This window comes from Erythrolamprus reginae, chromosome 1, assembly GCF_031021105.1.
Source record: "Erythrolamprus reginae isolate rEryReg1 chromosome 1, rEryReg1.hap1, whole genome shotgun sequence".
NCBI lineage: Eukaryota > Metazoa > Chordata > Lepidosauria > Squamata > Dipsadidae > Erythrolamprus > Erythrolamprus reginae.
In genome coordinates this window covers 194,985,215-195,010,582 of record NC_091950.1, presented here as the reverse complement: position 1 = coordinate 195,010,582, position 25,368 = coordinate 194,985,215, and the positions used below count along the sequence as shown (strand labels likewise).

The 25,368-nt window shown below is 38.9% G+C and overlaps 3 protein-coding genes across 3 annotated transcripts in view; all 3 read left to right on the top strand.

Annotated features, from left to right (window-relative positions):
• Positions 1–25,368, top strand: part of LOC139169288 (titin-like) — a 329,115-nt gene that overhangs the window by 91,155 nt on the left and 212,592 nt on the right. The window lies entirely within an intron of this gene.
• On the top strand, positions 695–19,392 carry LOC139157475 (titin-like). Its single transcript, XM_070734274.1, has 32 exons — positions 695–1,337; positions 1,923–2,204; positions 2,308–2,586; positions 3,486–3,764; positions 3,858–4,136; positions 4,652–4,930; positions 5,046–5,327; positions 5,476–5,754; positions 5,839–6,117; positions 6,206–6,484; positions 6,591–6,878; positions 6,995–7,273; positions 7,435–7,716; positions 7,810–8,088; positions 8,211–8,489; positions 8,597–8,875; positions 8,994–9,281; positions 9,508–9,750; positions 10,029–10,310; positions 11,113–11,391; positions 11,478–11,759; positions 13,395–13,673; positions 13,771–14,058; positions 14,204–14,482; positions 14,575–14,853; positions 14,951–15,229; positions 15,337–15,624; positions 15,739–16,026; positions 16,940–17,221; positions 18,252–18,530; positions 18,715–18,996; positions 19,109–19,392. Exons 1-32 carry the CDS (start codon positions 695–697, stop codon positions 19,390–19,392), a joined length of 9,327 nt encoding a protein of 3,108 aa, XP_070590375.1.
• The window catches only part of LOC139157431 (titin-like), a 32,332-nt gene continuing 26,443 nt past the window's right edge, over positions 19,480–25,368 (top strand). Inside the window, exons 1-5 of the mRNA XM_070734193.1 lie at positions 19,480–19,795; positions 19,933–20,211; positions 20,536–20,814; positions 20,908–21,186; positions 21,887–22,174. Coding sequence (XP_070590294.1) covers positions 19,480–19,795; positions 19,933–20,211; positions 20,536–20,814; positions 20,908–21,186; positions 21,887–22,174 — 1,441 coding nt within the window. The remainder of the gene's footprint in view (positions 19,796–19,932; positions 20,212–20,535; positions 20,815–20,907; positions 21,187–21,886; positions 22,175–25,368) is intronic.

Sequence of the window (25,368 nt, the reverse complement as noted above, 5' to 3'; positions counted from 1 at the left end):
AAAATAAGCAAATAATTTGTTGAAATATCCCAATTAATGTACAAGCAATGCCTACATCAATATCCACAAGTCTCTATGAACTGAAACACTACTGGTGGAATGGAGAGGGAGGATTCAGCTGCAATGCCCAACTTCTTCCATAGAACATAATAGGGAGTGGCATGTAGCATGAATGGGTTGTGGGTAGGGACATTTTTTTATCATATTCTTCTCAAAACTTTCTTAAATGTCTTCTGTTTCCTGAAGAATTTTAAGCAATTCATCCAATCACAAATCTATATACTGTAGATGCATCTGTTTTGAGTTACTACCTGCATATTATGAAAACCAGCAGAGTTGAAACAGGAAATTATCTCAAAATAAATATCTTAAGAGTCATCTTTAATAAATAAATGATATATTACATGTGGATATTTCTCTCTCTTAAAATATTGATGTCAGTCTTTTAAGGAAATTGCTTATTACATCTTTCAAAAAAATGCTACTGTAAGGTTTAATGCAACATTTATTGGAGGATAGTTCTGTGATATTGATAAACTAATAACATGGCAACCCAACTTTGCAGCAAAATTACTCTTTCCGGATGAAATTCTAAGTTTTGAAATATACATCATGTCTAGAGATAATAATTATGCTATATATGTTGGCTATTGGGGATTTTTATTTTATGACTACGTTTAGTCAATGGTAAAGCATGGGGAAATATGATTTAAGAGAAAACAGCCCGATATATTTGCCTAGCCAAACAAGTCTCTTCCCCTCTTCTTTTGCAGAAGCGTTTCCTCCAACTTTTGTAACCAGACCTGAATCTCTTACAACTTTTGTGGGTAAGAGTGTCAGGTTTGCCTGCACTGTAACAGGCACACCTGTGATAGAGACCGTGTGGCAGAAGGACGGCACTCCCATCTCTTCTACAGAACACTGCAGAATTATAGCTTCTGACACCAAACATAGTTTAGAGATTGCACACCTCAGAGTCAATGACAGGGGGACATACAGCTGCAAAGCCTCCAACAAGTTTGGAGCAGATGTCTGCCAGGCAGAATTAACCATTATCGATAAGCCACGTTTTATTAAGGAACTGCAGTCTGTGCAGTCTGCAGTCAATAAAAAGGTACGCCTTGAATGCCAAGTGGATGAAGACCGCAAAGTAACTGTCTCCTGGACTAAAGATGGTCACAAAATACCTCCAGGCAAGGATTACCGCATCATGTTTGAAGACAAAATAGCATCTCTTGACATCCCGCTGTCCAAGCTTAAAGATTCAGGCACATATGCCTGCACTGCCACCAATGAAGCTGGAAGCAGTTCTTCGTCTGCACTGGTAGCAATCAAAGGTAAGAAAAGGATTGGCCCACACAACATAAAGGGTCTTTGTGCCCTCTTTACTAATATTGTAATATTTACCTATCAAAATGAGAAGCTGGACAGGAAACATGTTTAAGTGGTTCTCTCAGCTTGTCCTGCACTTTGTTATTGGAAACAACACAGGGTTTTACACCGATTCCACAAGCAATTCCCCAGTATGTCAGGTGGGGATTGAACCCCAATTGCTGTTGTTAATATGACTGTTTTACAGGTGGAGTTATCTACCTCCATCAAGAACAAGTTCGACAGTTGTTGTTTTTTTCTTGCTTCTTCAAGTTTGGTGCACCATTTCTATATCCACCATATTTCAATGTGCTTAGAGTAAACCTCAAGGTTTGATCAAATAGAAGAGTATTTTAGTAGCATGGGGGGGGGATTTTGGTCTAGAGAAATCTTGGTTACATGGTTTAAAGGTCAAATTTTGAGTAATGACAGGAACTGGAATTCAATCCAAAACTGACTGTATGCTCCTAAATAATTTGTGTTATACTCTTCATATTAAGTTGATCTTCTAAGATCTTTGGGGATTCTTTCTTTCTGAATTCTTTCTGTAGACCCACCATCCTTTGTGAAAAAAGTGGAGCCCTCTTACTTGTTGACTCCAGGAGAGTCAGCCCATCTTCAGTGCAAAATCAAAGGGTCTCCTGTGATCCAGGTGACATGGTTCAAAAATAACAAAGAAATTACAGAAAGCGATACATCCAGAATGTCCTTTGCCAACAACGTGGCTGTGTTAGATATTTCCAACATGAAAGTGGACGACAGTGGAAGTTACTCATGTGAGGCAGTTAATGATGCTGGCAGTGACAGTTGCAGCACCGAAATTGTTGTAAAAGGTTTGTTCTTCTACTCACTGATGCTTTCCTACAGAGATACTATTTTCTATGCATGTGTTTCACCAGCCACTAATTCTTTATTCCTACTTTGATGGTTTTGTAGAACCTCCTGCTTTTATCAAAACTCTTGAGCCAGCTGAACTAGTACGAGGAGCAAATGGGATCCTTCAGTGTGAGGTTTCTGGTACTGGACCATTTGAAATCTCTTGGTTTAAAGAAAAGAAGCAAATTCGCAGTAGTAAAAAATATCGCTTGGCATCCCAAAAGTCTCTTATCTCTCTGGAGATTTCTTCATTCAATAGTGCAGACGTTGGTGAATATGAATGTTCTATAGCAAATGAAGTTGGAAAGTGCATTTGCAGTGCAACCTACATACTGAAAGGTTAGTGAGAGATCAAGAAGGCCACATGTATCTTTTAATATAAGCAAGAAGGACATTCTTTCTTGGAAACAGGTTTTCTTTGCATAGCCATTATTTTGTTGCTTTTCTTTCCTCATCTCATGTAAGAAGAAAGAAAGTATCCTCAGTAAGAATGTTTTGCCTGTACAATGTTTCAAAAGACTTTCTATTGTTCGCTTTGGGTTTCAAATGGGTTACATGACCCAGATCTCTTATTTTCATTATTAGAGACACTTCCTTCGGTTTCAGCATTCACTTATGTGAACAAAGCAGTTTTAAGTGCCTCAAATTTAAGATAGTTACTAGAGGTCTCAGGCACAGTTAAACATGAGAATAACCACCTTGATGATGAAATGGAAGAGATTTGATGGTTCAACAAGGTAATGCTGTTTCAGAGCAGCAAAATGTCCACTTTCAGCAGCAACCAGACAGTTTCTTCCCAGGATTACCATTAAAAACTGGGGATTAACAGCCTGGCAAGGAATGAGTCATGTGCATTAAAAGAAAAAACAGAATAGAATAGCACACAACAACCAATTCCTGTCATTGGTGTAGAATATGAATGTACTGTAGATGTGCCAAATAAAAAATATTTCTATCTTGGAACTACGTTTCCCACTCCTTTAGCTCCCCTTTACGCAGAGATAAAAGGTTGCATGTAAAACATTTAAGATTGCATAGCAAGTAATAATTTATTTCCATCAAGAATGCAACATTCCCTTTTCCTTTAAATCTCTTTTGGTGTTGTATAGTTGTAAAGGGCATGATAAGTACTGCATTACAAGGTTTCTCAATTTTCTTTCAAAAGCCTGACATACAACTTGTGTCTAATGTGAAATAATAAAAACAAATCTGTTTTTTTTCACCTTATTTCAAATTAGAGCCTCCATCTTTTATTAAGAAAGTTGAAGATGTGACTACGCTTGCTGGAGAGACAGTCTTTTTGCAGGCGGTTGTAAAAGGCTCAGCTCCTCTTTCTATTACTTGGATGAAGGGCAAAGACATTATTAAAGAAGATAACAAAGTCAAAATTACCTTTGAAAATGGCCTTGCCACTTTGGAAATTTCAGGTGTCCAGATTAATGCTAGCGGTATATATACCTGTCTGGCTGAGAATGATGCCGGAAGCCAAACTTGTTTTGGACAATTAGCAGTTAAAGGTCAGTTGAGGAACATTTTAACATTTCACAATCCCTACCTGGGCAAGGTGTTTGTGTTCACCCGGTAATGATGACTGTTTAATTATGTTTTAGAACCTGCCACAATTGTTGACAGAGCGGAATTCGTGGAGGTGACAGCTGGGGACCCAGCAATTTTGGAATACACAGTTGCAGGCACCCCGGAGTTAAAAACAAAATGGTTCAAAGATGGAAAACCTCTGGTTTCCAACAAAAAGTATAGAATCAGTTTTAAAAACAATGTTGCCCAGTTGAAATTCTACACTTCGGAATTGCACGACACTGGGGAAATCACCTTTGAAGTTTCTAACGACGTTGGACGGAGTGCATGCACCACCACATTTAGCGTGATAGGTTGGTAGACATCTTTGGGCTAAGAGATGGCAACTGCTAATCTCAAACCAATTCCGACAATTTTGTGAAATACTTCTTGTATTACATTGGCTTTCTTTCTTTGCCTTGCCTTGAAATAGATCGTACTCTTCCTCCATTCTTTACCAAAACCCTGCGGAATGTCGACAGTGTGGTTGGGGGAACCTGCCATTTGGATTGCAAAGTGTCAGGCTCACTTCCAATAAAGGTGTCTTGGTTTAAACATGACAAAGAGATCACTCCCAGTGCCAAGTACGCAATACGGTATGAAGAAGGCTCAGCATCCTTGGAAATCAAGAAATTGGACACCAAGGATGTAGGGGTGTATTCTTGTAAAGCCACCAACTCTGCAGGCAGTAAAGAATGCAGTAGCACTTTGGCCGTAAAAGGTTTGCCATCTTTTCTGCCTTCTTTTCTTGGTGTTTCTTTCCAAAAAAGTATTTGTCGCCCATTATTTACTTACCTTTTCTCAAATCTGTCTTTCAAATATTGTATAGAACCACCTAGCTTTGTAACCGAGCCAGAATCACAGGAAATGTTGCCTGGATCGACAGTGCGTTTGAAGACTACTTTTAAAGGAACAGCACCATTCTCTGTGCAGTGGTTTAAGGATGGTGCTAAATTAGCCACTGGTGGAGCTTGCTACATCATGACAGAAGCCTTCTCAAGCTACCTGGAACTCTATGCAGTGAAATCTTCCAATTCTGGTGTTTATTCGTGCAAAGTCAGCAATACGGCTGGTTCCATTGAATGCAGTGCAAACTTATTTGTGAAAGGTTTGCACTCTCTCTTATTACCTTTTAATTGGGTGGATATCTGAAACATAAACTATTTGCCTCTTACTTTTACCTCTTTCTACTACTCTTTCAATGGCTCTCCTTAATTTCACAGAACCTGCTTCTTTCTCGGAAAGGCTGGAGCCTTCACTTCTATTTAAGAAAGGAGAATATGCCCAGTTGGACTGCAAAGTAAAGGGAACCCCTGAACTAAAAATCTCTTGGTTTAAGGATGATCGAGAGATTAAAGAGAGCGACAAATACAAGATGACTTTGATGGATGCTACAGCAGTACTCAGCCTGCTGAATGTCACCATTGAAGACAGTGGTGTATATATGTGTGAGGTGAAAAATGATGCTGGGAAGGAGACCTGCAGTAGTATGGTGGCAGTAAAAGGTCTGTGTCTTGTGTGTGTGTGTGTGTGTATAGTCATGTATCTTAAACACCCTTCCTGCCAAATTTTGTCAATAAGACTATTGTGTCTTGCAAAGATTCCAAAAACTATTTACCATTCCTACTCTCTTTCTTCTGTCTTATACTTTAGAATCACCATATTTTATCAAAGAATTTGAACCCAGGGAAGTATTAAGAGACTCAGATGTAATACTGGAGTGTGAAGTCTTAGGTACTCCCCCACTGGAGGTATATTGGCTAAAGGATAACAAGCCTGTGAGGAGTAGCAGGAAGCACAGAATAACCACGGAGAAATCCTTGTTTAGCCTCCAAGTGTTGAAGTTTGATTCTTCAGATGCTGGGGAATACCAGTGCAGGGTAACAAATGATGTAGGAAGCTGTGTTTGTAGCTCTGAACTGGCCCTGAAAGGTTAGTGCTACTTAGAACATCTGTCTTTTTATGTAAATACTGTTGATGGTCGCAGTATTCACTCAATATCTATTCTTCCAATAGAGCCCCCACAATTTGTGAAGAGGATTGAGAACATTAGCTCTCTCCGTGGAGGCACCATAGTGTTTCAGGCCACTGTTAAAGGCTCCATGCCAATAACAATTTCGTGGCTGAAAGACAACGATGACATTATTGAAGACGACAACACAAAAATGACTTTTCTGAATAATGTGGCGACTCTCATGATCAGAGCCATTGAAGTGAAGCATGATGGGAAATATTTTTGTCAGGCGAAAAATGAAGCCGGCATCCAAAGATGTTCTGCTTTGCTAACTGTAAAAGGTCTGTGTAGCCTGCTTTCAGTTCTAGGATACTTAACATTATCTTTAGTCAACATTACAGCTCATATTTATTCCTGTATGTATTACAGAACCTGCCACAATCATTGATAAAGCCGTTTCCATTGATGTCACAGAAGGCGACCCAGCTACTTTGCAGTGTAAATTTTCAGGAACAAAAGACATTAGTGTCAAATGGTTGAGAGGTGGGAAGGAACTGACCTTTGGCCCTAAATACAAGATCACTGTTACTGATACAGTTTCCATGTTAAAGATTGTTTCTACAGAAAAGAAAGATAGTGGTGAATACACTTTTGAGGTTTCAAATGATGTTGGGAGCAGCAGCTGTAAAGCTAGCATCAATGTCTTAGGTGTGTACAATATATTTTTCTTTTCATAGAACTTCTATTTGGGGGGATGGGGCCTGCAAGGCAAACAGTTTGATCTAATTTCCTTCTCTTGGTCTGTCTTTGATAGATCTGATCATACCACCTAAATTCACCAAAAAACTAAAGAAAATGGACAGTATTAAGGGGTCTTTTGTTCACCTTGAATGTATTGTATCTGGGTCCCATCCAATAAGCATCCAGTGGTATAAGGATGGCCAAGAGATAAGTGCTAGTGAAAAGCACAAATATTCTTTCCACGACAATACAGCATTCTTGGAGATCAATCAGCTGGAAGGTTCAGACAGTGGATCTTACACTTGTGAAGCAACAAATGAAGCAGGACAAAATCAATGCAGTGCATATTTAACTGTTAAAGGTTTGGATGGCTTTTTCTTGTTGGCAAATCATATTTTTCTTTAAATCTGAATGAATCTTCTTCCTTCTTGTATCATTGATGACCTTTGGGGGCATTTTTCTTCTCACTTTTTGTAGAACCCCCAAATTTCATCGAGAAACCACAGTCGCAAGATGTTATACCCGCTGCCAGAGTCCAACTCAAAACTCTTGTGAGCGGCACACCTCCCTTACAGATCAAATGGATCAAAGATAGCAAAGAACTTCTTTCGGGAGCCTCTCGCTCTGTGTATAAAGATGATACTTCAAGTGTATTAGAGTTATTTTCAGCCAAGCTATCTGACTCGGGAAATTATATCTGTCAAATCAGCAATGATGTCGGGTCAACTACCTGCAAAGCAACCCTCTTTGTGAAAGGTGTGCATTTTCTTTCTTCTGCAGTTATTAATTGCATCTTACGTAGAGTTATCATATGCAAGGAAGCGATGCACAGATATTGTCATGTCCTTCTTCATTCTTAAAAATGCCAATTTTTCAGTATATTCTTTCTGAATGCATTTTTCCCCTCCAAATTTTAGAACCACCCAGATTTATACAGAAGCCTAGCCCTGTAGTAGTTTTGAGGAAAGGGCAGTCGACCACATTTGAATGCCAGGTAGCCGGCACACCGAAAATCCATGTGGCTTGGTATTTTGATGGGAATGAAGTATTCGACTCTGATAAATATGAAATTTCCTTTGTGGACAACCTTGCCACTATTAAGATCATCAATGCCATGGTGGAGGATAGTGGGAGTTATATATGTGAAGCTCGCAATGATGCAGGTAGCAAGAGCTGCAGCACTGAACTGAAAGTGAAAGGTTAGTCATCTTTTCTGGCTTCGTCAACCTGCGTTGTTGGGTTTCCTTTCTTCCCCCACCCTGAGAGGGTTTTCTTTTCTTCTTTCAATTCAGAACCTCCCACATTTGTAAGGGAGCTGAAGCCTGTGGAGGTGGTAAAAAGTTACGATGCTGTATTAGAATGCGAAGTCACGGGCACCCCACCCTTTGATGTAATCTGGCTAAAGAACAACACTGAGATTCGAAGCAGCAAAAAATATACCATGATTGATAAACAATTTATATTTGCCCTTCAAACAATGAACTGTGATTCCCAAGATGCTGGTGAATACCAGTGTGTTATATCAAATGAAGGAGGAAGCTGTTCATGTAGCACAAAAGTCAGCCTGAAAGGTTAGTTTACCTGTGGCAGTACAGGAGGAAACGTCTATAAAAGATTTTTGGTGGGGGTTTTTTTATTTCCACTTCTTCAACACAATTTTAAACCTTCTCTTGGTTTCTCTTTAAAACCACAGAACCTCCTTCATTCACTAAGAAGATAGAAAATATCTACGCTGTTCTGAAAGAATCTGCCACATTTCAATGTGTTGTGGCTGGTTCCCAACCACTATTGGTATCTTGGATAAAAGATGAGAAAATCCTTGAAAATGATGAGAATTTCCACATTACATTTGAGCAAAATATTGCAAAACTGAAGGTCAAGAAGGTTGACCTTAGTCACAGTGGGAGATACACCTGCCAGGCAAAGAATGAAGCAGGAGTTGAGAAGTGCTTTGCTTTACTGTTAGCACAAGGTGTGTGAAGTTTTTTTAAAATTTCTACTTCAAATGTGAATTCTCATCTTCTGCCTACTGTGCATAGGATGACTTCAACACATTTTTTGTTTTACTTCTTACTTCAGAACCTGCTCAGATCATAGAAAAGGCAAAATCAGTTAAAGTGACTGAAAGAGATCCAGTGACTCTGGAATGTACCGTGTCAGGAACCCCAGAACTTCAAGTCAAATGGTTTAAAGATGGGAAACAGCTTATGCCCAGTAGATTTTACACCATGAGCCTTGACAATAATGTGGCCAGTTTCAGAATGGAATCTGTAGTGAAAGAAGACAGTGGTGTCTACACTTTTAAAGTTGAGAATGACTATGGAAGCCATTCTTGTGAGGCCGTTGTCACTGTATTAGGTTTGTATTTTCCTTTTCTCCAATTAGCATATCATTTAAATTTTCTAAATATTTTCACAGAGAAGCCCACAAATGAGGAATGAGTAACTATTTGTCTTTATCCTCTCCCTCTGGGCAGATCAAGCAATTCCACCCTCATTTACCAAAAAATTATCAAAAATGAGTAAGATTCTTGGATCATCTATTCATATGGAATGCAAAGTTTCTGGATCACTTCCAATTACAGCAAAATGGTATAAAGATGGAAAAGAGATATCGGATGGGGCAAAATACAGAAGTTTGTGCCACGAGAATACAGTATCACTAGAGATCAATAACCTAGAGTTGACCGATTCCTCAAATTACACTTGCGGTGTGACTAACATTGCAGGAAGTGACTCGTGTAGTGCCATCTTAGCAGTGAAAGGTTTGAATTCCTATCTTCTTTCTCAATTCTGTATAAAATCCAAATCTTGTCCAGTTTCAATTTTACAGCAGTCTTTTAACCTAGTTAAAAATGCTGTTTCGTGTTTTCTAGCTTTAGAATTTAACTTCTTACGGTCTTCTTTTTTCTTTCTTTTGTGATGCTGCCTTTTGGTCTACATTTCTTGTGCCGACACTTAATCCATTCTGTTATCTCTTGAAACATTTAGAACCACCAAGTTTCCTGGCAAAACCAGAAAGCCAAGAAGCCATTCCTGACTCCACTGTGGAATTTAAAGCTCTTTTAAAGGGAACACCGCCTTTTAAAATAAAGTGGTTTAAAGAAGATTTAGAGCTTGCACCTGGACCTAACTGTGTATTTGGGATTGAAGGATCAACTGGTTTCTTAAATCTTTATTCGGTAGATGGCTTAAAAAGTGGGAATTATTCTTGTCAAGTATCCAATGATGTCGGCAGCGATTCTTGTACAACCACACTGATTATAACAGGTGTGCTAATGACTTCTGTATTTCTTCTTTCATACCTCTCTTAGGTTTCCTTTTGATGAAGGTTTTTTAAATTGCATTCCATTGTGCATTGTAAAATACACAAAACAATTGTAGTTCTCTTTTCTCTGCTGCTACACACAGCATAAATTTTCTTTCTTTCTCTTTTACTGTATATGGTAAATAGAGGGAGGATCTCTTTCCTTGCTATTGATCCACTTTCAATGTTTACTCTTTCTTCTTAGAACCTCCAAAGTTTGCTAAGAGGCTCGACCCATCCAACGTCGTGAAACATGGCGACTCCACGCGACTTGAGTGTAAAATCACTGGTTCTCCCGAAATCAGAGTGGTATGGTACAGAAACGATACTGAGCTCCATGCTAGTCCAAATGTCCAAATGTCATTCCTAGATTCTATTGCTATTCTTGAAATGAGCCATCTTAACACTGAAGATAGTGGAGATTACATATGTGAAGCACAGAATCCTGCTGGCCGGGCCAGTTGCAGCACAAAGCTTCTAGTAAAAGGTTAGCAAGGGCTTTTCTGCCTTCTCTTTAGTCTATGTCTATGTTCATAAGGGTGTGTGTGTGTGGTGTGTGTCTGTATTAGTAGTTAGATATTGGCCCCCTGGCCAATAAATGTGATGTATGGCTGTGATTTGAATTTGTTTGATTGATATTTAATATATCCGGGTTTTAGCTTATGTAGTTTTTAATTAATTAGATTTACTGTTTTATATTATATGCTGTGAGCCACCCTGAATCTTCAGAGAGGGGTGGCATACAAATTTAATAATAATAATAATAATAATAATAATAATAATAATAATAATAACAACAACAACAACAACAACAACAACAATAATAATAATAACAGCAACAATAACAACAATAGTGTGTGTGTGTGTGTGTGTGTGTGTGTATTTAATGTGGGCCAGTGAGTTCACAGTCAAAAATGACAACATTATTTTATCTTATATCATAATTGGATCATACCCAGTAGTAAATGGCCACCAGAAAGAAGAACAGATAGTTGTAGTGGTTGTAAAGATGGTGATTATCATCAAACCTTTGGCATATCAGAGGAGGTCTGGAGTTTTCTTCATAAAATATCCATCTCCTGAATTCTTTTGCCTTTTTGATTTGGCATTGTCATTGAGATGTCAATCTTAAGCTGATTGCTAACTTTGATAAATTCACATCCAACAAACATGTGCCATAATAGATACAGATTTCTCACTGCTCTGGTTTTAATTACATAGGAGTTACAAGACTAACTTTCCCATAATTATCTTTTAAAAATTGGAACCTCCTTCTTTCTTCTTCCTAGAACCTCCCGTATTTAGCAGAACACCATCTCCAATAGATACGCTCAAAGGTACTGAAGTTCGCCTTGAGTGTGAAATTTCTGGAACTCCACCATTTGATATCACATGGTACAAGGACAAGAGACAAATCCGCAGCAGTAAAAAATACAAGATCACATCCAAAAACTACCTTGCCAATATCCATATTCTTAATATTGAAACTTCTGACATTGGTGAATATCAGTGTAAAGCTAAGAATGATGTGGGAAGTGATGCTTGCATTTGTACTGTAAACCTGAAAGGTAATTGTCTCTTCTTGACATATGCCTTCTTCTGTATAAGATTAGCCAAGTGTTTGGATCCTGCTCATTGCCTCTTTTCTTTTCAGAACCACCAAAATTTGTCACCAAAATAAATAGCCTAACTGTTGTGGTGGGTGAACCAGTAGAGTTACAAGCAACCGTAGAAGGCTCTCAACCTATTTCAGTTCTTTGGCTCAAGGACAAGGAAGATGTCATCCGAGAAAGTGAAAACACTGCAATAACCTACATGGACAACATTGCTACTTTACAACTTGCCAAAGCAGAGCCGTCAAGCGCTGGGAAGTATATCTGTCAAGTCAGCAATGATGCTGGAACCCGTGAATGTATGGCTACTTTAACAGTCTTAGGTTGGTAATCACAGAGATTTGTCTCTTTAAAAAGACCTATTTTTAGAGCTGAGTAGACCAAATATCAGAGCCTTGATAATTTTAAAATTGCGATAATATTTATGTTTATAATTATTAATGTGCAAGGCACATAGAATTGGAAGCAACTGCCTCTCCCCCAAAATTGTACAATCAATAATCAGTGTATAGAAACAACTGAGAAAGGGGAGGAAGGGGTAGATTGGCTTATGATTACATCAGAGTAAATGTACTTACAAACTTAGACATGCCAAGACACAAAGAGAAAAGAACAGAGCTCCTTGGGGCATTTTAACTGACCTTTCGATAGCATTTAATTGTGTTACAAAAATCAGTTTGACCTAGGACATCATCATAACTTTAGCTCAGAAAAGCAACATGGGGGATCCTGCTCTGGTTATGACAGAGTGAAACTGTACCAATGAATGTTACTGCATTCAAGGCATATTAATTACTGAATTCGAATATTTTGATGCCTTAATATGCTTATGCAGATTCCATTGACAGATATAGTTTTTCTTCCTAAACATAATACAGTGATACCTCGTCTTATGAACCCCTCTTCATCCGAACTTTTCATGATATGAACCCAGTGTTTAAGATTTTTTTTGCCTCTTATTCCGAACTATTTTCACCTTATGAACCCGAGCAGCCACCAGGATTTCCCTGAGGCTCCTCGATTCCCTTCATTTTTGCCAGCACTGCTTTGAATCCCAGCAACAAACTCTCCCCTTCCAAACTGCATGGGGAAAAGACTCATGGAGCTCAAGAGAGGAGAAAGGTGTGGGGAAAATGAGCAGAACGGGGTGGGCAAAAATGGGAGGGACCCATGGAGCTCAAGAGAGGAGAAAGGTGTGGGGGAAATGAGCAGGACAGGGTGGGCAAAAACAGGAGGGACCCATGGAGCTCAAGAGGAGAAAGGTGTGGGGGAAATGAGCAGAACGGGGTGGGCAAAAATGGGAGGGACTCATGGACCTCAAGAGAGGAGAAAGGTGTGAGGAAAATGACCAGGACGTGGTGGGTAAAAACGGGAGGGACCCATAGAGCTCAAGAGAGGAGAAAGGTGTGGGGAAAATGAGCAGAACGGGGTGGGCAAAAACAGGAGGGAAAGACCCATGGAGCTCAAGAGAGGCTCTTTTTGCCTTGCTTCGTTGGGACTGCCACCTCTTGCCACCTCTCGCTGTCCCTCTCCCCACTCCTTTCGACTCAGCTTAGTCTGCCCTCCCCCACTTTTTTTTTTAAAGCCTTAATGTTTTGGATTTTCCTAATGGGCTTGCACGCATTATTGGCTTTTCCATTGATTCCTATGGGAAACATTGTTTCATCTTACGAACTTTTCACCTTATGAACCTGTCCCGGAACCAATTAAGTTTGTAAGACAAGGTATTATTGTATTGGAAGTTTTGATTCGGTGTGTGTATTCCAGAGCAGGAAAGCCATTCATAGAGTTATCCTCATTTCACCAGAATTGAGCCACCAATACATTTTAACACAGTAAATAATAATTCTAAAGTAAAAAGGGAAACAAAAACAAAAAAGCATGTTTGAGCAAAGCCTTCTATGTGTCCGATGAAACAAAAGAGATTTACAGTTGGGTCTTGCTATGTCTTTTTGCAGAGCCTGCTATCATTGTAGAAAAGGCTGAGCCAATGAATGTTACCGTAGGAGATGTCTGCACCTTACAATGCAAAGTGAGCGGAACACCTGAGCTTTCCGTAGGCTGGTTTAAGGATGGAAAAGAACTGATAAGCAGTGACAAGTACAGAATTGTCTTCTACAAAAACACATCTACTCTTAAAATTATTGATTCGGAAAGTGAAGACAGTGGCTTATATACCTTTGAGGTCCAGAACAACGTGGGCAAAAGTAGCTGCACTGCTTCAGTTGATGTTCTAGGTTGGTTGCATGGCTTCTTCCCATAACATTTTTAATGAGAGAAATGATACCAATTTTTTCCTGGAGAATCATTGTTTTGCTTTGTTCCTCTTAACAGATCGGATCATTCCACCCACTTTTACCAGAAAGCTAAAAGCAAGTCACGGTGTGCTGGCTTCTTATGTGGTTCTTGAATGCAAAGTGGCGGGATCTCTACCAATTACCGTTGCTTGGTTTCATGATGGCCATAAGCTCACTAGTGATCAAAAGCATCAGATCACCTTTTCTGACAATGTTTGCACTTTGCAAATCGCTTCACTGAACTTATCTGACACAGGGACTTATGTGTGCAAAGCTGCTAATGTAGCAGGTTCCAATGAGACCAGGGCTGTTTTAACTGTGCAAGGTTAGTGTCTGGTTAGCTCTTCATTGAAACCGTTTAATGCTTAATCCTTAACACATTTTTCTTCTGCAACAGGAGAGACGTGTTCATTTTAAGCTTGCTTATTTACTAATCAACTAATCTCTTGTTTTCTTTAATACAAATTTAGAACCACCCTCTTTTGTGAAAGAACCAGAATCTGTGCACATTTTACCAGGCAGAAGTGCTACATTTTCAGCTACTGCCAGAGGAACTCCACCATTTAAAGTGAACTGGTTTAGAGGAGTCACTGAACTGGTGCCGAATGATAAATGTAACATCTATTTGGAAGATTCAGTCATAGATCTAGAGCTATTCGATGTGGAACCATCACAGAGTGGAGAGTATACTTGTATTGTAAGCAACGAAGCAGGCAAAGCCTCTTGCGCAACACACCTTTTTGTTAAAGGTTGGTAAATTTAGAAAACAATTGTTTTCTCTGAGATTTTTAAATGTTTATACAACATTTTGTTTAACAATGGAGTTCTTTTTGCTCTCCAGAGCCAGCCGTTTTTGTGAAGAAACTGAGTGACCACAGTGTGGAACCAGGAAAATCTATAATTTTAGAGAGCAGGTACACAGGTAGCCTCCCAATTTCAGTCACCTGGAAGAAGAATGGAGTCGTTTTAAGCCAATCTCATAAGTGCAGCATTACCACAACAGAAAAATCTTGCATTCTGGAAATACTTAATAGTACAAAGGATGACCAAGGGGAATATACCTGTACAGTGGAAAATGAGGCTGGAGAAGATATTTGTGAAGCATTGGTATCGACTTTAGGTGTGTCTCTGTGACATTATAATCCTCTTTATTATTCCTTAATGTAGTTCCAAGATATGATTATCTTAATGCTGATATTGAATATTTGTGTTCTCAGAACCTCCTTCTTTCATTACACACCTGGAACCTCTTGAAGTATCAGTTGCAGATTACACAACTTTACAATGTCAAGTTTCTGGAACTCCAGAAATCACAATATCTTGGTACAAAGGAGATACTATATTAAGATCCACTCCTGAGCATAAGATGTATTTCAAAGACAATGTTGCCACGTTGATCTTCAACAAAGTAGATATCAGTGACAGTGGGGAATACATTTGCAAAGCTGAAAACAGTGTTGGATCTGCCTCTTCAAATGCTCTCTTGACAGTTCAAGGTGATAAATTCATTCCAAATTGCTTAAAAATGCCGATTTATCAGTCTTTCATTCTCTGACAAAGGACTTCGCCTGCCCCTCTTAACTGCATGCTTGTTGTTTTACAGAACGAAAACGTCCACCTTCTTTTGTAAGGAAATTAAAGGATACAGAGCAAACTATTGGTTTCCCAGTTAAATTTATTTGCCGCCTAAAAGGGTCTGAACCTATTAGTGTCACTTGGTATAAAGATGGTGTACCTTTAAGAGATGACTTCAATGTGCAAACCTCTTACATTGATAATGTGGCGACCCTTCATCTTTTGCAAACTGACATGGCTCACTCTGGGCAGTATTCTTGCACAGCTACCAACTCTGTAGGGACTGCTACTTCTAATGCTAGGTTCGCCGTTTCAGGTTTGTTTCACTTTGTCCTGTATTCTTTCTGATTTCAAAAGCAATCTTGCAAGAGTTACTTCGTAAGGGCTCAAAAGGAAACAACAACGATCTCTTCTTCCTTTTAATCTTCAGAAACCAAACAAGCTCCCTTGTTTGATATCACACCTGAATCCAGAGATGTTCCTGTGGGACAAAGTGTTGACTTTGAATGCCACCTGACTGGAACCCACCCTATACATGTTATCTGGGCAAAAGATGGCCGTGAGATCCGGACAGGAGGAAATTATGCAATTACATTTGTAGAAAATACCGCTCACTTAAGAATTATGAGAGTAGGCAAAGGAGATTCCGGACAGTATACCTGCCAGGCTAGCAATCAAGTTGGCAAAGACTTTTGCTCAGCCCAGCTTAATGTCAAAGGTATTGGAATTTTAACAGGCTTGATCAACAAAACTTTTTTTTTAATTCAGAAGTGGGAATTCTTGGGGGAGGGGTTTCCCCTAACTCTTCTTTATTTCTAACAACTGAATATCAAAACTGAATGGATGGTATTCAAACAAAAATAAAAGCAGGGTATCTTATAATCTCTTTTCACACTTATTTCTTCATATATATTCTGTGAAAGATTAATTTCAATCTTAATCTCTGATTGGAGATCTATAAAACAGAATGGTCCAGCTACTCGCTATTCTTCCATCTTCTCTACACAGATTTAAGGGTAATTGTAGGGAGCTTCAGCTTTTGAGTTCTGACCAGCAGGAAAAGGAGGGTAGAGAAGTATTAGTATATCATTTTTTTGGCTTTGCTATTCAGTTCAGCAATTGTTAGTCTAAGAATGCCTGCATTTTTCAGTTTCCAAAACAAAAAAAATTCATATATTTTTGGATATAATTACTAGCAGACAAACATATAACAAATTAATAAAAACGAGTGAAAAATTGGTTATATGAACAGACTAGTAGTAAAACAATAATTACAAAGTTACAGAAATATAAAAACTTTAAACTGCAATTGCAAAACACACTGACCCACAAATTAGCCATAAACATTTCAGTTTACTGTATTACATAGTTAATGGTTTAGTATGTCATGCCAATAAAGAAATATGGTTAAGCTAACTGTGGGTCAATGTGCAATCACAGCTGGTAGTAAACCTAATAAATTTCTACTTATGTCTAAGTACCTTTGCCGGGTATGGAGTTTCTGTCTCAGCTCTTGTACTCTTAACACCTCAACTTTTTTCTTTCTTTAATATTACGGAACTTACCAATGATTCTTATTCAAAGCATAAAGCACAATGTAATTAAATGTTACTTTCCATCTGACTTCTTAGAACCTCCTAAATTTGTAAAGAAGCTTGAAGCCTCAAGAATGGTGAAGCAGGGTGACTCATGTCAACTTGACTGTAAAATCAGTGGCTCCCCAGAAATCAAAGTTGCTTGGTATAAGAATGACCAAGAACTCCATGGCAGTGAAAAATACCATATGACCTTCAGTGACGCTACAGCGGTCCTCATCATTGTTGGTGCTACTCTTGAAGACAGTGGTGATTACATCTGTGAAGCTCTTAATTCTGCTGGCACTGTGAGCTGCAGTACAGTAGTGACAGTAAAAGGTTAGCAGCTACTATTTCCAAATCTTGCATCCTCTGTACTTTATTCTCCATACTTTTGTGCTCTAAATGCTTTAATTCACCTTTTACATGTAATTTCTTTAGCAGCTGGTTGGAAATTCTGGAAATTGGACTCCAACAAATTTGCAGGGCACTTGGTTGGAGAAGGATGAGTTAGAGATTGTAGGATAACTCAATCTTTATGTTGTGCATTGACGGTGTTGATGTGCCAAACCAAATACTCATGTTAGATCAAGAGTACAAACCTCTAGCTTTGTATGTCATTGTCAAACGAAGTAGCATGGAGTAATAGAAGGAGGTCCGATCTACTTCTTATTAATATTCAGGTTCTGTCAGGGAGGAAAAAAACCTGCGCTTTGGTCAGGTTATATTTAATGAGCATTTAAGAAATTGACAGGTGGCTGAATGAAAGAGTGGGAGAGAATATAACATATGAATGGCATGAGTAGGAAGGCTGCCTTTTGGTTATCTCTGCCCACTAATAAACCTGCATGCTGTTTACTGTCACCTCTTAGCAACATTCTATAGTTAGACAACAACTTAAATGTTAACAACAATTATAGTTCGAGAGAAGGAAAAAATTCCTTTGTTTGTTTTGGTTTTAAATTACATCTCGTGGAGATAGGAAGGAAGTCTGTAAGGCTATATTCCTGGGCATATGTGATTCAGACAATGGAAATTGAGAATAGGAGATCTGACTATAGTCAGGTCATGCATCACAATTAAAGGATATGCGTGGGCATGCACCCAACCTTATGAACTACTGTTCATTTGGAATATTTAGTTCCCCATGCAAAAAGAATTTGCAGGGGATGGCAGAGTTTCCAAACAGGACTTTACAGGTTTGTATTTAGAAACATCTTCAAAGTGAAGTGGGATATATACAGCATTTTTTTAAAACTAGGAGAGTTCTTATGTAACATATCTCTTCTGTTTCTGGATTATCTGCTCTGTCTTCAAGAAGCCTCTTCCAGAAGATGAATAATGTATTCTCATAACTCTTTCATTATAGAGCCTCCTGTTTTTAGCAAGAAGCCTAGCCCTGTAGACACTCTTAAGGGCACTGATGTTATCCTTCAGTGCGAACTTGCAGGCACACCACCGTTTGAAGTTGTCTGGTTCAAAGACAGAAAGCAGATTAGAAGCAGCAAGAAGTTCAAAGTTACAGTGAAGAACTTTAGTGCCAGTGTTCACATCCTCAACCTTGAAGCTAGTGACACAGGAGAATATCAGTGCAAAGCCTCCAATGAGGTGGGAGGTGACATTTGTGCTTGCACTGTCAAGTTCAAAGGTTAGTATTTATTCAAATTGTTGTATGCCGCCCCGAGTTTTCGGAGAAGGGTGGCATACAAATCTAATAAATTGAATTGAATTGTTTGGAGAAAATTATTTTTTCAGAGTTTCTTTCTTGCTGATGTAAAGTTTTCTTTTTCTTTCTCTCTCTCTTTACCACGAATCGTTATCTTTTCTCAAAGAACCACCACGTTTTGTTAAGAAACTGAGCGACACCTTCACCTACACAGGGGACCCCACTGCTTTACGAGCTGTAGTGGAAGGTTCCCAGCCCATTTCTGTTTTGTGGCTGAAGGACAAAGGGGAAATAATCAGAGAGAGTGAAAACCTCCAGATTTCATTTTCAGACAACATTGCAACCCTTCAGATTGCAAATGCTGAAGCTGCCAGTGGTGGGAAATATATCTGCCAGATTAAAAATGATGCTGGGATGCGAGAATGTGCTGGATACTTGAAAGTTCTAGGTTGGTATGGGCTTCATCCCCTTCTGAAGAATAAATCTTGACTCTCTTTGTCATGGCAGAAAGCTATTCTACCAGTCTCAATTTTTGTAACTGATTGTTTCCCTTCCTCCAGAACCGGCTGTGATCCTAGAAAAGTCTGAACCAATGATAGTTACAGCTGGCAGTACTTTTACTTTGGAGTGCACCGTGGGTGGGACTCCAGAGCTAATCACCAAATGGTTTAAGGATGGAAGACAGCTGGCCAACAGCCGCAAACACCAGATTATCTTTTCCAATAAAGTAGCCACACTTAAAGTCCTCTCTGCAGACATGGATGACCGAGGGCTTTACACTTTTGAAGTGCAAAATGAAGTGGGGAAAAGCAGCTGCACTTCCTCCGTGGATGTTACAGGTTAGACAAAGCTCCAATTTTTCAGTCGCCATCTTCTTTGCTCATGTTTCTTCTTCTTCTTTCTTCTAGTTACGTCTTTCTTCTCTTAAAACATGTCTTTTGGTGACTTTACCCAAACAGAACACCTTATCCGACCTTCTTTCATAAGAAGATTGAAAGAAACCTTTGGTGTGCTGGGTTCTTCCATTGTTCTTGAGTGCAAAGTGGCTGGATCGCTACCTATGACGGTGGCTTGGTTTTATGGAAGCGATGAGATTTTCAGTGGGGATAAATATGAAACCAGCTTTTCAGATAATGTCTGTACCTTGAAGGTGAATGCCCTCGATACCACCGACACAGGTCCCTATACCTGCACTGCTGCCAACGTAGCTGGTTCTGACGAATGTAGCACCTTTTTGACGGTACAAGGTCAGTAAAGGAAAGGCAAGCCACTGGCTCTGACCATTTCTTCTATATATTTCTCTTGTACTCTTTGCATCTTTACTTTATCCATATTCCACCTACTTGGCATAGCTACTAACTCTTTTAACATTATGTGAACCTAGAACCGCCTTCATTTGCAAAGACACCAGATCCTCTGGAGGTTTTACCAGGGAAGAGTGTGACGTTTAGGAGCCTGATCAGAGGAACTCCTCCATTCAAAGTGAACTGGTTCAAAGGAAGCAGGGAACTTGTGCCTGGGAAAACATGCAACACCCTCTTGACAGATTCAACTGCAGAACTGGAATTGTTCGAAGTAGGACCTCTCCAGACTGGAGATTACACCTGTCTTGTTACTAATGATGCTGGCAGCTGTTCTTGTACAACACATCTTTTTGTGAAAGGTTTGTTTAAATGCTACTCTCCATAGCTATTGCAGTAGGCATACGTTTAAATATGTATACCTGCACATTCACATATGTGTGTTACAGTTTTTTGATGTGACCCATTCTTACAAACTCTCTTAGAACCAGCTGTCTTGTTACTAATGTTACACCTGTCTTGTTACTAATTATGCTGGCAGCTGTTCTTGTACAGCACATCTTTTTTGTTTAAATGCTACTCTCCATAGCTATTGCAGCAGGCATACGTTTAAATACGTACGCCCGCACATTCACATATGTGTGTTACAGTTTTTTGATGTCACCCATTCTTATAAACTCTCTTAGAACCAGCTGTATTTGTGAAGAAATTGAGTGATTTCAGCGTGGAGCATGGGAACTCCATTATTCTAGAAAGCTCATTCAGTGGAACCCCTCCACTTTTGGTGATATGGAAGAAAAATGGCTCAAAACTCACACAGTCTCCAAAATGTAATATAACAACAACAGAAAAATCAGGCATCCTGGAAATCCTGAGTAGTAGCAGAGAAGATGAAGGAGAATACACATGTGAAGTTGCAAATGATGCTGGGGAGGATGTATGCCATTCCTTGGTATCAATCTTAGGTGCGTTGTTGACTTCAGTAACTACTCTTATATTAATTTTATGGCATACCTTAACTACCTGGGTACTTACTATGGTGTTAATTTCTGCTTCAGAGCCACCTTACTTTGTTAAAGAATTGGAAAGGGTGGAGGTGACCATCGGAGAGCCTTTGTCTTTACGATGCCAAGTAGCTGGAACTCCAGAAATCAAAGTCTCATGGTACAAAGGAGATACCAAACTAAGATCTACTCAGGCTTACAAAATGCACTTCAAGAACAATATAGCAACACTTACTTTCAGCCAGGTGGAGAGTGCTGACATTGGCGAATATGTCTGCAAAATAGAGAACAGCGCTGGGCTTGCTACTTCAACAGCCGTGCTAGCTGTCAAAGGTGATAATTCACTACCTCTGTTGGTTCAAATATTTTTGTGCAATGTACTTTTTAAAAAAAATCCACTCATGTGTCAAATACAGGAAGAAAGCTGCATTTTTCAGCTATCCTGGCATGCACATAGGCAGCGGGATTAAATGTTCGGTGAACTAGAAGATTTATGCAATTTTTTCAACTGTGTCCATGCCTCACAATTTCAGCATGAACACATTGCATAAGTCACAGCAGGTCATCTAGTTGGAATACAGAAAGGTGCACAAACTCCTCTTCCTCGGAATGTTCTCTTGGCTTCTGTGAATGTGCAAATGCTTGCATATATGAATTGGGTGTCAAGCTCCAAAAACAAAGAAAGACATGCAGAGTTATTTCAAAGCAACTTCTTATTTCAAAGCAACTTCTTTTATTGAAGTTTTTTATTGAAACCAAAATTTTTGTCGAGCTAAGGCAACCGCTTGCATAACTAAGGATATACTCTGGGAATTTCTAGGGAGGAGCCTTCTTAATCTTCTTTCTCCCAATCCAACTATCTAACTTTGCTGTCTCTTGGTCTTTTGGAATGCTGCCATTCCTTTCTGGGAAGTCAGACTACATTCCATCATCTCCAGAAAGAATATTGAAGTATTGTGTCTCTAGTAGGATGTGCCTAAAATGTTATTGTGTTTTAGAATCATATAGTATATGTTGCCATTTCAATTTGCAGACCGTAAACTTCCACCTTCGTTTACAAAGAAGCTAAAAGATGTACAAGAAATGATTGGGTCTCCTGTTGCTTTTGATTGTCGTATCATTGGCTCTGAACCTCTTCAAGTGTCTTGGTATAAGGAGGGGATGCTCTTGAGGGACGATACTAACATCCAAGCAACCTTCTTAAGTAATGTAGCAACTCTTCAGATCTTACAAACAGAGATGGCTCACTCTGGCCAGTACACTTGCACAGCTCAAAATGGTCTTGGAACGGCTTCCTCCAGTGCCAAACTCCAGCTCTCAGGTGTGTTATTTGTTCAATTCAGGCTTGGCGCATTCAGTGATGCCGCATTAAAGAATACAATTAGATCACAGTGTCATGCAGCAGGGGATTGTAGTTTGTTTTTAAGAAAAAGGAACAAAAGGCAGATATAATTTCCTTTTTTCTTTTTTTTTTTTTTGCTCCCTTTAGAACATATGATACCACCTTCCTTTGACGTGAAGCCTTTGCCTGTTGATGTTGCTCTTGGGGGAAGTGGTTCTTTCAAGTGTCATATCACAGGTTCTATGCCAATGAAAATCACCTGGGCAAAAGATAACCGAGAGATCCGTCCTAGTGATAATTATAAGATTACATTGGTAGAAAACACAGCCACATTGACTGTTCTTAAAGTAGGTAAAGGTGATGCTGGACTTTATACTTGCTCAGCAAGCAACAGTGCTGGGAAGGATTCTTGTGGTGCTCAGCTGAGCTTCAAAGGTAAATTTCTAAAAAGTATAAATCATAACACTTATATTATACTTATGCATATGCCCTTGCTACATTTTTGTTGGTCCTTTTTAAAAAAAATGAAATGGGAATTATGCTAATGTAGATAAGCTCCTCGTTTTAAAGCAGCAGCTGGTAAATTTATGGAGAGAAGTGATTTTCATAAGAAAGCTGGTACTTTATGTTTTGTATTTATGCTTAGAAGACTTTCTAAACTTAACAGATGAAAATATGCTAGGTGATAAAGAAGCTGGTTATCCTTCAACATATGAATAGAGTATCTTACTTTTATGTGAACATAATTCTGGGCAGCTTTACTTTCCACAGAAGTATAGTTAAGCTATTAAAATCTGCAATATCAAGGAAGAAACTGAGCATTTATTGCACTTATAAATGAGATTTAAAATGTATGTTTTATAAGTAGTAAGAAGCGTTTGAAGTAGAAGTATAGCAGAATTTAACTTAAAGAGAATACATTGGCCTTTTCTGCTGATATACCACGGCGACTAGAGATTTTGCAGATTTAATGTAAACAGCATTGTTTAAACATTGCCTGATGAATACCTCACACACCCCCCACCATTTTTTTTAACAGAGCCACCAAGATTTATTAGGAAGTTGGATTCTTCTAGAGTTGTGAAAGAACATGATTCAACTAGACATGAATGCAAAATAGGTGGATCGCCAGAAATTCACATTGCATGGTACAAGGGTGAAACTCAAATTCATCCCAGTGACAAATACAGCATGTCTTTTGTGGATTCTGTAGCTGTCATTGAAATGCACAATCTGACTGTTGAAGACAGTGGAGACTACACTTGTGAAGCTCAAAATGCAGCTGGAAGTGCCAGCAGCACTACATCCCTAAAAGTGAAAGGTGATCATCTGTTCTTCCTTGGTTTCTCTCTCTCTTTTTTTTTTTGCAAAAGGTTTTTATCATTATTTTAAATCCATACATAAATCCATATACCTTCAAATATTGTACCATTACAATGAATATGTGATTATACACTTTAACCAATCATAAATTCTTTATATATATGCCACTTTTCCCCAGGTATAACTTACTGCAATTATGTGCTTTTAAAAAAGAAAAAGAAAAAAATACATCTAATTTTGCCATCTGGAATTTCAACCAATTAATTTCCAACAGTTTTTCTTCCCAAATTAATCACTATTACCTTAATTTACCATGTTAATTATTCTTCCTCTTGCCTTTTTAATTATTTATTTATTAGACTTGTATGCCACCCCGAGGCTTCAGAGAAGGGCAGCATACAAGTCTAATTAATAATAATAATAATAATAATAATAATAATAATAATAATAATAATAATCCTAGGTGCTTGGGAAGCACCCGACTGGTGATGAAATACAAAATCCAGCATAGTGATCTTGTTTGCTGTATTGTATTGACATAATAATAATAATAATAATAATAATGATGATGATGATGATGATGATGATAAGTCATCTTTGCTTCTCCATCTTTCTTTATCTTCACATTAATCATAACCCCTTCCCCAGTTCTTCCTTTGGTTCTCCTTCATTTATGGCAGGGATGTCAAAATCAAAGCTTAGATCTGGCCCACAGGCCCATCCTGGACACAGCGAAGGACAAGCCCAAGGTGCCTCTGCCAGCAAAAATGGAGCTCAGAAGGGCCATTTTTTCAAATGCGATGGTCTCCTGCAGCCCTCTGCCAATGAAAATGGAACTCAAGAGGGCTGCATACAGCCATCCCTGGCTCTGTTTTCACCAGAAGAGTCCTGTAGGAGGCTGTTTCAGCCAAAAACAGAGCCTTTATGAGTAATATCAAGGTGGTCATGCCCCCTGGCCATGCCCCGCCCTTCGAGATCAAACACAACTTTGATGTGGTCCTCAACGAAATCCTCTGATTCATGGGGGGAAATGATCAGGATTATTTTTTTTTCTATTAAAGACCAAAGCCAATCAGTTTAACTGGGCATAGAAAAATTTATCTCAAGTACAGGCAATCTCCCATCTCACTGTAATGTTACATTTTTGGGTGCTTATTAATATCCATTCTCCATATTTAATGAAAATGTGAATCTCTGTTTTTACAGCTCCTCCAGTTTTCCGCAAAACACCCCAGCCAATAGAATCATTGAAAGGATTTGATGTTCATCTTGAATGTGCGCTTCAAGGCACACCTCCCTTCCAAATTTCATGGTATAAGGATAAAAGAGAAATCCGAACTAGCAAGAAATACAAGATTTTGTCTGAGAATTACTTCGCTAGTCTACATATTCTGAACACTGATGCTGCAGATACTGGTGAATATCACTGCAAAGCCATCAACGATGTGGGGAGTGATGCTTGCACTTGTTCCGTGATGCTGAAAGGTTTGTACATGACTTCTTGCTGTCTTTCTCTTTTTTTCACATCTTTTTTTCTCTTACTTCGCATTTACATATTTTCTTCTCCTGCTTCAGTGCCCCCAAGGTTTACAAAGAAACTTCACGATGTCAGTGCAATTGTTGGGGAGCCAGCAGAATTACAAGCCACTGTTGAAGGCTCTGAGCCCATTTCTGTTCTTTGGTTGAAAGACAAAGGAGAAATTATCCACGAAAGCGACAACCTCTGGATGTCATACACAGATAAAGTGGCAGTCCTTCAAGTTGTGCACGCAGAGCCAACCAACATGGGAAAATACATCTGTCAAATTAAAAATGATGCTGGAAGTCAGGAATGTTTCGCTAACTTATCA

Excerpts from the sequence above, each read along its gene's own strand:
- LOC139157475 (XM_070734274.1), top strand. The coding sequence starts at position 695 with ATGGGGAAATATGATTTAAGAGAAAACAGCCCGATATATTTGCCTAGC. Across the intron at positions 9,751-10,028 it reads TCAAGTATCCAATGATGTCG|AACCTCCAAAGTTTGCTAAG; the intron begins GCAGCGATTCTT and ends CTTTCTTCTTAG. Across the intron at positions 17,222-18,251 it reads TACAGTAGTGACAGTAAAAG|AGCCTCCTGTTTTTAGCAAG; the intron begins GTTAGCAGCTAC and ends CTTTCATTATAG.